General features: G+C 41.2%; 1 protein-coding gene across 2 annotated transcripts in view; it reads right to left on the bottom strand.

Annotated features, from left to right (window-relative positions):
* Positions 1-15,111, bottom strand: part of LOC128583992 (solute carrier family 5 member 4-like) — a 45,703-nt gene that overhangs the window by 15,544 nt on the left and 15,048 nt on the right. For both annotated transcript variants that reach the window (XM_053588737.1, XM_053588735.1), the window contains exons 7-11: positions 9,601-9,681; positions 7,072-7,292; positions 4,089-4,224; positions 2,275-2,382; positions 980-1,130 (exon numbers count right to left, since the gene is read on the bottom strand). In XM_053588737.1, coding sequence (XP_053444712.1) covers positions 980-1,130; positions 2,275-2,382; positions 4,089-4,224; positions 7,072-7,292; positions 9,601-9,681 — 697 coding nt within the window. The remainder of the gene's footprint in view (positions 1-979; positions 1,131-2,274; positions 2,383-4,088; positions 4,225-7,071; positions 7,293-9,600; positions 9,682-15,111) is intronic.

The following is a 15,111-nucleotide window of genomic DNA, read 5'->3' on the forward strand; positions in this document are numbered from 1 at the left end:
TGTGACGAGATACCATATTGAAATGCAGTGAAGATATTTCAGCTACTCATAGCAACATGGCTGGATATCCCAAAAACAACACAGATAATAGAAGCTTTGCAACAATGATTAAATTTTGAATTAGTTTACTTCCATTACCTGAAACTGGGAAAAGACAAATTATAGCATTCGGAGTCTTAGTGGTTAGCTTTGGAAAGTTAGAGCCCAAAGGGGGCTTCTAGGTGCTGGTAATTTCCATTTCTTGACTTGGTTGGTGGTTAAATGGATGCTCATTTTGTAATAAATTACCGAGATATACAGTTATGTTTTATGCCTTCTGAATGAACATTACACTTTGATTTTTTGTTAGAAAATTCTATGACAACATAGGGTCCGCTCAGAAAGCATAAATGGAAGAGAGAAGACTAACCATTCTTTCTGCTTATTTTCTTCAAGCTCGCTGAAGGAAAATAAGCAGGGACCCCAGGTGCTGAGGAACCCCTGCATGGAGCGAACTCTCCCAGCAGTGTCTTGGAATTAGCCCCTTCCATGAGTCTGTCCCTTTCTAAAACGGTCCAATACTTAATGAATGCAATCGTGTCAGTGTTTGGATATCCTAATCTATTACCTCCATGTGATACACCTGGAACTGCTAAAGATAACACATTAATCTGTCAGAGGAGGATGGAATTTTACACACCATTAAGATACCGATGCAGTTACATGAAGATGTGGATGGGGAACAGTATGAGGAAGGAGAGAAATAAGAGATAATTGGAGGCAATTTAAAGTATGAAAAATAAATTATCCCATTTAAATGTGTAGCCCAACTTTTTGTATCTGGAAAGACGTATGCTGAGTTAAAAATGCTCTAATGATCCCTCCTTCACTTTAGGGCTCTATGCTTACTTTCACCAAAGCCATAGACAAGGGAGCTTTAGTCCACGTAGACATATGCACTTCTCCAGAGGATTCAAGGGAGAAACCAGGGTTCCCTCACCTTCCAGCTATCAGGAGCTCTCTCTCTGACGCCTGCTTCCGCATCTTGGTGTAGATGTCTATGGTGAAGAGGGTGCTGGCACTGTTGAAGATGGAGGTCAGGGAGCTCATGAGAGAGGCCAGCATGACAGACAGCATCAGGCCACGCAGTCCTGGAGGCAGGAGGGGCTTTGTTAGTGACTGGACACCATGCTCCATGAGGGCCTTGCTCAACAGGAGAGCCATTTATACATGTCATCTGGAACATTGATTAATTAATGTCCTTGTCCATCTACAAGCATGTGGAGGTTCCTGCATATTTCTTAATGATCCAAGAATAATCCAGTATAGAATTTTAGTCTTAAGTATAAACTTAGAGATCATCCCCTGCAACAAGTTTTAGAAGAATGGAAACCATGTTTTAGCATATTTATTTGGGGAAGGAACTCTTGGGTTCCTAAAGCCTTAGATAACTGGAAAGGAAGAAGGTGAGTAAGTTTTTCTGCTAAAGAAGTCTCTGCAGGAGCAAAGACAAGAGTTTTGAACCAGTTTGCTCTGCCAAGTAGGCTCTAAACCTCCCTGACTGACAGTGGATGGGGGTGTTCATGCCAGTGACTCCTGCCTCCTTCCTATTGATGAAGTTCATGTATATCATTGTGAAGGAAAGGTCACAGATATTAGCCAACCTCTGATGAGATTTTTCTGGTCAGTCCTGAGCTCTGTACCTGACGCTGCTTCTGTTCACTCCAGTAGGAAATCCTTCTGGAATCCTAACAATATACTTAAATTGTATGTGTTGTTTATTCGCTATTTCAAAATGCTAAAATGTGAACTCTTAAGGGCAGGGGCTTTGTACCTATTTTACTGATGTTTTCTAAGTGCAAGAGCAATACCTGGCACATGATAGGCACTCAATACGTGGTCATATATTAAATAGATTGAAATATAATATTTGAATACCACTAGTCCAAGAAAGGCAGAATAAATAGTTACTCTCTAGCCCCCTCCATTTATAATTTTATGGCCATTAAACTCTTTCATTCACAAGTAGATCATTTAACCATTTTTAATTGCCTTGGAAGATAATAATCTGTAGAAGTAAGGAAGGTTGTCTTCTGACAGGAAATGTATCTGGTTTGTCTGTGAAATCTCCAGGTTTTGCAAAGGGCTTGTAGCCTATGTAAGGTGCTCACAAAATGTCTGATGAAAAGAACTGAATTAATGGAAGTCAGAATTACCAAGAATTATACCACAATCCTACCTCAAGCCCCACCCATGAAGCCCTCCAACGCCATCTCAGCAGGGACATTTTCCTACCTGCAGGCAGCAGTTCCAGCACCATGATTGCATAGGCATAGTTGGTACAGCCGACTTCAGTGCCACAGTGTTTCACACATTCAGAAGGCACCACACAGGCCACCTTATCTGAGGAAGGATTCAGAGGTGAGTTCAGTGAAGTCCAGACAGCCACAAATCACAACAGCTGAACAAATTGGTAACTTCAATAGATCATGGGGAAGGAAAGACATTTGCCTTAAAATTGGAGATTGAACTTTGAAGTCCATACCATAGGTCTGTTGCTGCTTTGCCTAGAACAAGAGCTCATAGCATCTCATCTCTGCAGCTCTCCTTGAGCTGACCCATGGGGCAGGGCTTTCTCTTGGGATGTGGCCCAGCCACAGCATGAGAGCAAACAGAGGATGCTGATCCCACCCTCCAGAAAAATAGCAAGGGAAGAAATTCCTTCGGTAGCAAAACATTCCAGGGATGCACAGGAAGTTAAGTCCTCTGTCTGGTCATATTCAGCCCAGTATGTTTTGCCTACATCTGAGAGGAGGTGTCCCTTGTAGTGGCTAATCAGGCTGAGTACCTGGTGTGTGATGATGCCTCACGTCACCAGCAATTGCATAAGACATTGGGTTTTGTTTGTTTGTTTGCTTGGGGTGTTTTTTTTGGTTGTTTAAAAAGTATCATAACAAGGGCGGTGTCTGTGGCTCAAAGGAGTAGGACGCCGGCCCCATATGCCAGAGGTGGCAGGTTCAAACCCACCCCTGGCCAAAACTGCAAAGAAAAAACACAAAGTATCATAACAAGAGATATGGAAAGTTGATAAAGTAAGATCCAGGATAATAACAGTTTATGATATGAGCTTCTTTTTTTTTCTATATTCCTTTCTAATCCTTTTTCCCAGGGAATTATCTTTTGTGCATAACTATGGTAATGTTGGAGATATTATTTTGTAGCCTTCTTTTTACATGTAACAAAATAACCTCAGCATTTTCCCAAGTTCTGAGATAGTGTTCAGTCTCTTGTGTGCAACTTTCCAGAAAGAAAATATACAATGATCTCTTTAGCCGTTTGCTACTTGGATGGTTACACATTCCTTCCTGTTATAAAACACCATGAGGCTGCAATGAGAAGGGATTCTGATCCCTTGACGTGTTCCTCTCAATTAGAGTTCAGTGAAATAAACTAATGCCCAGTTGAGAAAACATGATATCCCTTGAGTCTTATCCGATGGTTTTCCATAGGAAAAATGACTTCTCTATTAGCCTAACAAAATTTGGTTACATTCTCCCCACTTTTCATAATAACAAAAGGAAGTGTATATTTTAGGAAGACTTCCAGCCCTAGAAGTTACCCTCAGATGACTCAGAAATTCACATACCGCAAACAGCCTGATTCCAAAGCAATGAAATTAGACTCAGTTTTCCAGCTGCCTCAAAGGGACTAAGATATGACAGCACATCTCAAAGCCCTTCTCAGTCCAAGACGTCATCAAACCCAACCACGACCACTCACCCAACTCAAATTCGCTCAAATCTACTCCAGCTTCCAGCGGCCTATGTCTCACACTCTGTGCTTCCTCAGTCCACGCCACTCACAAACAGTATTCACGGAATCAAATACCCACAACAAGACAGGCTTGTGGGATAAGGGAGTAAAGCGTCCACTGTGCCAAATTTCCCTGCCTCCAACCTGCCACACAAGCTATTCCTTGCACTTGGAATTCTGTTTTTCCTTCCATCCAGAATGGATTTTCTAGTTTGTAACGATTTTACTGCATCTTAAAAATTCATCTCAGAATCCAAGCATACAAGAAAGACAGGCCATACAGATTCTGGGCTCACCTGTGTACAGAATGCGGCTGATCATCCCCGGCATCACCATGAGGAACATGGGCAGCAGCTTCAGGTAAGAACACATGATGCAGGCAGCCTTCACGTGGGACATGTCCTTGCCGCACAGACCACGCTGCACAATAACCTGCCAGGAAAACACTCATGAAACAACCAGAGGATGATTTCAAAAAGTATCTATTTTCAGGGTTTAATGTTATAATGAGAAATTATGTTATGGCTAGTAGAAAATAAAAGGCTATAGAATCTGAACAAGATTTGAATCTCTATTCCTTCTACATAGTATTTGACTTCTGTGAATCTCAGGTTTCTCATCTCTAAAATAAGATTACCTACAGCAAGGACTTCTGAATATCTGGTATAATGTATGTAGGACCCTTGGCACATAGATGTCAGTACACATTAGCTACTATTAATATACATTCACAGCTCCCAGGTGACAGTGCAATAATGGTAATGTGCCCTGCCAGGTACAAAGTTGTCACTTCTGATTCCACCACAAATTATGTGTTTAAATTATGTCTGTAATACGTGGAAGCATCATCAATGCCTTTCTCTTGAAATGAGGCAGTTGCCTCCATGGGACATTAAGCCACTTGTCATGGAAACACCATGGTCAGGTAGCCATTAGAACAGAACGGTGAGACATTCGTTTCTAGATTTCTAAAATAATATTTTGAGAACCTCATCCAGTTGTGATTCAAATATGATAGTCCTGGGGAAAAGAATGCACATTATTTCATAACCCTACTTAAATTATACAATCTCTTAACTAAGAATTTTGCAGCAACATAGGACTTCTACCCATAATGACATAACTTCTTGATATTTTTTCTTCTTCAGGACTGTCAGAATAATAGAGATTCTTTTTCTGATTAATTATTCTTGGATAATCATTAGGGAGACAGCAGAGGTATCAATCCAGTGCTGAGGAAGCAGACGGTATATTTAGGCTGAGGCCCAGGACCAGGTACATGGAGATACAACACAAACCGCAGGTGAGCAGGGGAGCCCTGCTGGTAGGCAAGCTGGGTCAGGCATCAGAATTAAGATGAACACAGGGCCACTTACAGCAGGCAAGTCAGGTGTTCAGGGATGAAATATAAATAGTAGAGATGGTTGCACAGGCCAATGATGCATTTTTTTTTTTTTGAAAACCAGTTGATTATATAGAGAAAATAAAGCTCTGACTATGATTTAAATCTGGCTAACAATTGTGAAATTATAAGCTTCAAGTTCATAGACACTCTTCAGAAAGAAGAAAATTGAAAAAAAAAAAGAAATCCATACTATGAAAAACAATATTCAGTAAACAAAAAATAAGATCTCTAAAGTTATAAAAACAAAAGCAGAAAATCAAGGATAAAGTTAAAGAAGTGTCCTAGAAAGCAGAGCAAAATGATCAAGAGACAAATATGGGGAGAAAAAGTACAGACACCAGAGGACAGCCAAGTCCATCACTACATAGAAGGTCCCAAAGAGGAAACAAAATGGACAAAAATCAAGAAAAAAAATTCCCCCAAATTTTCCAAAACATTGATTACCAGATTGAACGGGTTCACAGTTGCTCATCGCAAGGGACAAAAATACATCCACACAATAGTGGTGAAATTTCAGAATTCTCATGACAAAGGAAAAACTTCCAGAGAGAAAAAAACAGTCATATCTAAAGGATTAAGAATACATTCTGGATTCTCATCTGTTAACAGATGAATTCAGAATACAATGAATGTATGACTGTGGGAAAATTCTTCCCAACCTAGAAATGTGTAAATGACTAAATTATCAACCGAGGCAAGGTTAGAATGAAGACATTCTCAAATATGTAAATTAACAGTAAATTGACCTCCCATGATAACACCTATCTCAGGAAGACACTAGATGTATTGATTGCCCCCAAAGAGGGAATAAACCAACAAAAAAAATCACATGGGTTGCTGAAAAAGAAGATTTAACTCAAGAATAAGGCAAAAGGCTTCCCAAAGACAATAGTGAAGGGGTCGTGGGCCGAGCAGGGCACAAAACAGACAGGAAACCCTGCCAGGCTCTGAGAGGACAGAGGCTCCTGGAGAAAATGAGCAAAAGGGTTTGTGGAGCACTTGGTGTGTTCACAAGTATTAAGGGAAAATTTTGACAACTTTATAGGGTATGGTGTTTAATGAGTAAAAATTAGTAAGAAAATTGGGCGGTGCCTGTGGCTCAAAGGAGTAGGGCGCCAGCCCCATATGCCAGAGGTGGTGGGTTCAAACCCAGCCCCAGCCAGAAACTGAAAAAAAAAAAAATTAGTAAGAAAATTTAAAACAAAAAATTAGGGACTATACATACCCTGAAAAATTTTCTAAAAAGCTAAAAAATAAAACCGAAGCATGTCAGGTGGCTCTGCTGTGAACTCCATTGAAGAAGTCACAAAATTCTGATGCAGATAAATCGGTAGGGTGGGGGAGCAGGAGATGTGCTTAGGTGGAAGTGAGAATGGAAGGTTGTAAGAGAGCTGAGCCCTCACAGCTCACTGAAGGAAGCCAGCAGAGAAATCCTAACACTGGAAACCAAGGGGCAGCAACACAGGCACTTATTTGATTCATTTGAGGATCAAGGTAAGGAGTAAATTCTGATTCAACAGTTCTGAACAGAATCATAGGGTCTGAGAGTGTTTATTCCTAATGATCTCCACAGTAATCTCCTTGCTGATGGGTCACAGATCACACACTGAGCACAGGGATTTAAAATGTAGAAATAAATGTCAAACACCTAATTGAAAGAGCTGAAAGGGTCTGCATCTGAGAGACAAGAAATAGGGTAGAGAGTGGAATGCCAGGCAGCTATTTTTTATTTTTTAAAAAAATCAGCCTAGAAATGTTTGACTCTTTAACTGGTGTGTGTGCACAAAATAGAAACTAAATTTTTTTCTACAAGAAAGAACAGCATAAACAAATGCATGCCCGCACATGTGTGCACACACACACACACACTTCACCTGATCCGTGCACCAGTACCACAGAGCTGCAATGGGTGCTCCAAATATCATTCCCGGCCACGGAACATCCGCCGTGGCAGGATCTCGAAATAAGTGGAAGGAGTCCGCCCGAGGAGTGTAGCAGCTGGCGTCGATTGTCAGGTTGTCCCCCTCCACTATGGACGGGATGGCATTCATGTACTTCTCTGTAAAACTCTCATAACCTCCAACTTCGACAAATGCTGAAAAGGCATCAGATGAAATGAAATGTCTTACTGAAATCCAACATACCTGATGTTTGGGTCCCTGCTTTGTGGTGGAGATGCACAAGCGCTTCCCACCAGCGTGCTCAAATCTGCACTGACCTTGTCCCAGGATTCTTGTCTTTCTAGCACCTCCCGTGGCAGTGAGCATGGTACCAGAATGACTGTCACAAAGTTCATAATGCAGACAACTCTAACTTCTCTCCCTAGAGTGCTCTTTAGAATTTTGAATTAATGTCTCACATTCAGGTAAAAATGAGACTGCAACCAGCAGGCTGATGCTGATATCTCACAACCATCCAGCACAGAAACAATCCAGAATATGAGCTAGCAAAGTGAGCCAGTAAAATTAGCCGTCAGAGAGCCCCAACTCCTCTGAAAGGAAGAGGAACCAAGCAATGGCTTCTCTTCCCGACTCAGATCTGGACTATTCACACCTCACTTGTACTCTGACTGCCTCCTACAATATTCTGCCTGTTATGACAGGAAAAAAAGCTGGAAAGATAAGAAGCAGAAATTGGAGGCAGCATTTTGGATTTGATAAGGGAAAATGGTGAGACTTAGCCCAGTAGGGATCTGGAAAGGCTAGTCAGGTGCCACAAAAGAATTATAGTTGATCTTATAAAGATGAGCCCAGGCATGTGGGGTCACTAAGTCTGTGTTTACATGATGCAAAATTCATCTGAGTAGCACACAGTGGTAGAGTTGTATTGACATTAAATTGCTTCTTCATTATTTAATTGAAGACCTACTATGTGCCAAACACTGTGCTGGGATCATGGGCAAAATGAATGTGTAAGGCAGGAATCAGGAATTCAGCCTACTGATGGATATGGAACACTGCAAGAAAATCAAGAAAATTTGATCAGATAAATACTGTTTATAACAAATACACATGGGAGACCTAAGAGATAAAGAGTCCTCCCTCCTCATCTGCAGGATGGGACAAGTGAGACTTAGAGAGACTGATGTCAGGGTGTGAATCACAGAGACCAGAAACAATGAAAGCATGAAGAAGAACAGCATAGAAGTTTCTGAATAACTGAAGAGAAAGTGCATGAGGGACTGTTGCTAGCAGTTGCCTCTGGAGCAGCACTGTGCAACAGAAACTTCCTGCAGTGATGGAACTATTCTATATCTGCACTGTCCAACATGGTATCCACTAGCCACATATGGGACACCTCAGATATGGCTAGGTAAGGGATAAGCTTGATTTTTAATTTTAATTTAAATAGCCACATGTGGCTAAGTGGCATCCATATTGTGTTGTGATCACTATAGTGGATTTGCTATTTTCTCATTTCCTTCTGCTTTTGCCTCGTGTACCTTCAGATTTTGTGATTAGGAGTAAAGCACAGTCAGCGCAGCTGTACTTAGTGCAGCCTGAGTGGGTGGACTCTGGTAGCTACAGGATAGGGAAGAGACATGTATTTTCACTTATACACTTATTACTGCGTGCAAGAATTTCCTGCGGAAAGATAAATGAATGCTGCAATAAAAGGAAATAAGAATTAGCAAGCTATAAATTAAATTTACCATTATCACTTATGGGCATGGCTTAATGAACAGAATGAACCAACAGATGATATTATTAAGTAAGAGTCATTAAGGAAAATCCAACCTATGTTTAGATATTCTACAATAGTCATAGTAGTGCAATTTAATATATATCCATTCAAAATAATAATCACAAGATTACTATTCAATTCTCTAAATTGTCTCTAGGATTTAACTCTTCATTTCATAAAGAGAAGACTCTATGTAATTTTTTTTTTTTTTTTTTTTGTAGAGACAGAGTCTCACTTTATGGCCCTCGGTAGAGTGCCATGGCGTCACACAGCTCACAGCAACCTCCAACTCCTGGGCTTAGGTGATTCTCCTGCCTCAGCCTCCCGAGTAGCTGGGACTACAGGCGCCGGCCACAACACCCGGCTATTTATGTAAGTTTTTTTTTAAATGTCCAGGCTTTGAATCCAATCTACCAATATTTCTGTCAAGTTATCAACCTGATGGTATTGATTTTGTCTTTTGTGAACACAAAGATATTAGTGTTAAACAAGGCAACTTACCTAAACAATAAGTTTTTAAAAGAAGTGAAGTTCTTCCCCATTTCTTCATGTTGAGATAATATACCAAGAAAGAAGTCAGACAGACAATTCAATGATGAGAATTATATAAAGAATGTGAAAATGTGACCTGAGAGAATGCAGTAAAGAGCAGACAGACTGAGCAGGAACAAGTCCCAGGATATCTGACGGTTGGTACTGCACGACCTGTCTTCACTTACCAAAACCCATGAGAATGAAAGATCCAATCAACATAATGACAGCTTGGAAGGTGTCTGTGTAAATCACTGAGGCCAAGCCCCCTGTTGAGAGAAACAAAAAAAAAAACTAACGTGAGGCATTTTACCTATGTGTATTCACTATTTGCCTTTACCTCTAGGTTTCCTTCCACCCAAGCCCTGGCATGACTCAGCAGAAAATATATCATAAGCTCCTTGCTGGTATGGCTGAAAACTGCAAGCTCCTTTTGGAATCATCTCCTCAGTATTGCTGCCTTTTATTCGCCTATTTCCCTTGCTTCATCGTGATTCAAAGTTTCTATGAATAATAGTGTAGGTCCATCTTTGTGGGAGTTTTTGAATATTAAGTAGGGAAAAAGCAAAATTATAATACCATGAAATTCACCCTTAATGATTTCTCAATTCACTTCCTTTAAGCACAATATACCTGCTCTAAAAAGAAAAAAAAAAAAAAAAAAAAACTAGAATATGTAAAAACAAGATGGCTGACTAGAGGCAGCTTTCATCAGAAAATCTTGGCCAGAAGGAAAAAAAATGTACTTTAGTAAATTTAAAGCAGTTGAAATTGGTGGTGTAGCAGGGAGAGGGTAGGTCATGGGGAGAAGAAATTAAGGCATTTAGCAACCACACTAAGACAAGCTACAAGATGAGAAAGAGGAAAGGAGAAAGCAGAGGACAGTTACAGAGTAAACCAGACTCAGAGGAGTCAGAGCTGAATAGAGGGATAAGGGACCCCTTCTTCCACTGGGGGTTCTCCAGGAGGAGTGAATCACAGAAACTCTCATCCCATGGGACAGTGCTACAAGGGACAAAAGACACAGCTTTCCTGCACTGAGGTGTAACCTCTTCTGGGTCCCCCTCCTATCTGGCAGAATAGTGAGCAATTTTGGCCCCTAGAGGTTGTAGCCACAATTCATACCCACTTTTCTTTGGTTACTAGACAGAATACTCCCTATTAGGGCCTGCTTCCCTCTGCATGGGTAGTGGAGATGCTACCCAGCTCACACAGCCTGGAAAAGCTGTCCCACTCCCAGGCACCAGCAATGGGAAGGGACTTTGGACCCTATCCAACCGCCATAATGACTTTGGCAGCAAGTGTCACAGAGGTTGGTTCATCTGTCACTGGAAGCCTGTAAGAATGACTTGCAGACATGAAAAGTGATGCAGATGGGCTCTGCCTCACTATCATATGTAACAGCAGCTCAGGAGGCCTCTGTACTGTGTTGCCCAGTGAGCTGGGAGAGCCCCACTGCCTCCTCCCCCTGCACAGGAGGGAACTGTGGCTCAACTAGTCTATCTCCTTCTAGGTGGGATCTATCCCCACTTTGTGGGGTGGTTCAACCACCACCTGTGCATATCCCCCAAACTCAGGGCACCTCCTAGAAGTTTGGCCTCCAGCCTTCTGCCCCTACTAAATGGAGAAGGGTGGACCTGCTCTCAATTGATCCCACTCTATAGAATCTTGGGAGGCAAACTGCAAGCTGCAGATTTCTCTCTCCACAGTTTTTGAATCTGTTGCTTGCAGGGCTGACACTTTGGCTGGGACAGTTGACTCACTAGCCATGAGTCACTCCTGGCCTAGGAGCATCACCTGGGGGTCCTGCCCCCAGCCTGGCCCCACCCTACCCAGATTAGAGAAAACAAAAGAGAAAGAGAAAGCAAAGGTAACTATGAAATTGTGGCCTGAGTGACCACAGTTAACCCTGTGTTGGTTCTTTCTACATCTGAGCTCATTTGAATCCTCACAGCAATCCTATACCATAGTGGCACCTGTCATCTTACAAAAGAGGAAACTGAAGCTTAAGAAGTCAAACAACACGCTGTTAGTCCCATAGCTGCCCGGAGCTACTGTCCACTGTCCGACCTGGATCCTGGAACCCACACTGGCACCGGCTGGTCTCTGAGCAGAGAGCTTGGGTGTCCCTTTCTCCTGGTTCCCATATTCAGTGCCACTGGGGTCTTCAGAGTCATGTGCCTCTCTCTCGAACCCTGTCACCTCATCACCATTGTGTCCACTCAGCACTGCTGGCCACTGTGTCCTCACAGGCTGCTCCTGAGGCTCCAGGTCCCATGTCTGATTACTCTGCAAAATGAATGATGCCCACTCCCACCTCAAGGAGCTCCTCTTTGCCCCTACACTGCATTGAAACTGCTCTTGCCAGTGAACCAATGACCCAGTTGCCCTCCCAGTGACCAAATAAGTAGTTTATCTTCTTGACCTGAGGCTCCTTGACCTGAGGCTCTGGGGCACACATAGCCCCGGGCTCCCAGGGGCTGTCCTTCCACACTCTGCACAGCCTCCTCACTGCTCCCTTGTGGGCCTCCTTTCTCCTTCCTCAAATTGCTTTTTGTCATGGCATTCTGGACCTGGCTCACAGTTCTCCTTTCCTCTCTTCTGGGTGATTCCATCCTGCTCCTCTGACTGAAGTCACCAGCCTTGTGCAGAATGAGCCCTCCTCCATGTGTCCAGCCCTGCTTTCACTCCGGTTCTCACCCTCAAACACCCAGCAGCCCACTGGATAGTCCACTTTCATGGACCACAACAGTTCAAACCCAACTTACCAACAAGCCTCAAACTGAAACATTGCTCTTTCCCTGAAGCACACCTCCTCTCAAGGGGATTCGCCATCTTGGTAAGAGCTACCCCTTCCTCCTCATGCTTATCTGGTTGCCAAGTTCCATGTCTTCTCTGTGTCAGGTCACTGCCACATCCCCTCCTGGTGCTGAGTCCTCCGGTCCCTCCTGAGACCATGAAAGGGGGACTGCTTCAGGTCCCTGTGCTTATCCACACAGAAGCCAGGTGCACCTTCTATCCCCAAGCCCTCTGACGACCCCTCCCTTCTGGACCCAGCCCTGGGCTCCACAGGCAGCCCACAGCCCATCAGGGCCTCTCAGAGCCCATTCAATGCACTGACAATCAGCAAAGTAAAGATAGATTGAAACTAAAGGACAAAACCTAGCTTCCACAATGGCCCAAGTGATAAAACTAAGCAATGGACCTCCACAAAATGAGTCAAACAGAACTCCACCATACTTATCAATTGTCTCAACAAATGTAAATGGCTTAAATTCTCTCACTGAAGAGGCAAAGGCTGGATAACTGGATAAAAATTCACAAGCCGACTATATACTATATTCAGAAAACACATATACCTCCATGGACAAACAAGAATGATGGTGAAGAGTTGGAAAACAATATTTCAGGAAAATGGAAATCAGAAGAAAGGAGGGGTGGCCATCTTATTTGTAGATACATTTCACTGTAAATCAACAAAAGTAAAGAAAGATAAAGATGGTCACTATATACTGATCAAGGGACTAATACAACAAGAAGATATTTCAATCTTAAATAAATATGAACTCAATTTAAATGTTCCCAGATATATAAAATGAACCCAAACTGGTTTGAACAACATGATATCCTGCAACACCATAATAACTTAAGAATTTAGCACCCTACTGACAGAACTGGACAGATCCTCCAAGCAGAAACTGAGCAAAAAAATGATGGACTTAAACACAACTTTAGAACAAATTGGCTTAACAAACATGTACAGAACATTCCACCCCAACAATACTGGGTATAAGTTTTGGTTGTCAACTCATGGACCATTCTCCAAAATTGATCATATCTTATGCAAAAATCAAATCTCAACAAATTTAAAAGAATAGAAATTATACCCTGCATCATTTCAGACAATAATTGAATAAAAGTAGAATTCAACTCCAACAGTAACCTTCATCCCCACACAAAGTCATGGAAACTAAACAACCTTACACTGAATGACAACTGGGTCAAGGGGGAGAAAAAAAAGGAAATCATTAAATTTCTGAAACAAAATGGCAATGAAGCCATCATCTATCAAAATCTGTGAGATACTGTAAAGGTAGTCCTAACAGGAAAATTTATTGTATTAAATGCCCATATCTAAAAACAAATGATGAATCAACAAGCCAATGAACCATCACAAGGAACTGGAAGAAGAAGAGCAATCCAATCCAAAGCCCAGCAAAAGAAAAGAAATATCAAAATCAGATCATAATTAAATAAAAATGAGAACAAAGAAACATTTGGAAGATTAGCAAAATAGAAAGTTGTTTTTCTGAAAAGATTAATAAAATTGATAAACCCTTAGCCAGATTAACTAGAAACAGAAAAGTAAGATCTCTAATAACCTCAATGATAAACAATAAAGGGGAAATAGCAACAGACACCGCAGACATACAAAAGATCAATACTGATTAACACAAAAAACTCTATGCCAGAAATATGAAAATGGGGAGGAAATGGACCAATATCTGAAATCACACAACATCCTTATACTTAATCAAAAGAATTAAACTCTTGAACAGACCAGTATCAAGCACTGAAATCACAACAATAAAATGCAACCAACATAAAAAGCCCTGTACCAGAATGTTTCACACCAGAATTCTACTAAACCTTGAAAGAAAAGATGGTACCAATATTCTAGAACATATGCCAAAACACTGACAAGGAAGGAACCCTCTCCATCTCCTTCTGCAAAGCAAATATCACCTTGATATCAAAACCAAGAAAGGATTAAAAAAAAAAGCAATCTAAAACCAATATCATTAATGAATATCAACATAAAAATACTCAAAAAATCTTAGCAAATAGAATACAGCTACATATTTTAACAATATACATCATGAAGAAGTGGGTTTTATCCCAGGGATGCAAGGCTTGTTCAACATACACAAATCCGTATGCACAATTCACCGTATAAATAGAAGCAAAAATAAAGGCCATATGATACTCTCAAAAGATACAGAAAAAGCATTTGACAAATTCAGCATATTTTTCTGACAAGAACACTTGCAAAAATAGGTATAAATGGTCATTTCTTAAACTGATAGAAGCCATTTATGACAAACTCACAGGGCAACATCATATTAAATGGAATCAAATGGAAATCATTTCCATTTAGAACTGGAACCAAAGACATCCACTATCACCACTGCTATTCTGCATAGTAGTACTGGAAGTCCTAACCAATATGATCAGGCAAGAGAGGGATATCAAGAGTATACAGATAGGGACATTGGGGTCAAACTTTCACTCTATGCTGATGATACGACCTTACACGTAGAAAACCCCCAGGGACTCAACCATGAGATTCATGGAAGTGATCAAGAATTACAGTATGTCTTACGATATAAAATCAACCTCCACAAATCAGTAGACTTCATATTTGCCAACTACAGTCAAGGTCAGAATCAAATCAAAGATACAATTCTATTCATAGTTTCAAAGAAAGTGAAATTCCTTGCAATATACCAAACAAAGCATATGAAGGATCTCTACAGAAAGAACTATGAAGCTCTGAGAAAAGAAACAGCAAAAGATGTCAAGAAAGGGAAAAACATACCATGTTCATGGCTGGGAAGAATCAACATTGTTAAAAGGTCCATAGTACTCAAAGCTATCTACAGACTTAATGCAATCCCTATTAAAACACCAATATCATA

The sequence above is a fragment of the Nycticebus coucang genome, chromosome 4 (assembly GCF_027406575.1).
Source record: "Nycticebus coucang isolate mNycCou1 chromosome 4, mNycCou1.pri, whole genome shotgun sequence".
Classification (NCBI taxonomy): domain Eukaryota; kingdom Metazoa; phylum Chordata; class Mammalia; order Primates; family Lorisidae; genus Nycticebus; species Nycticebus coucang.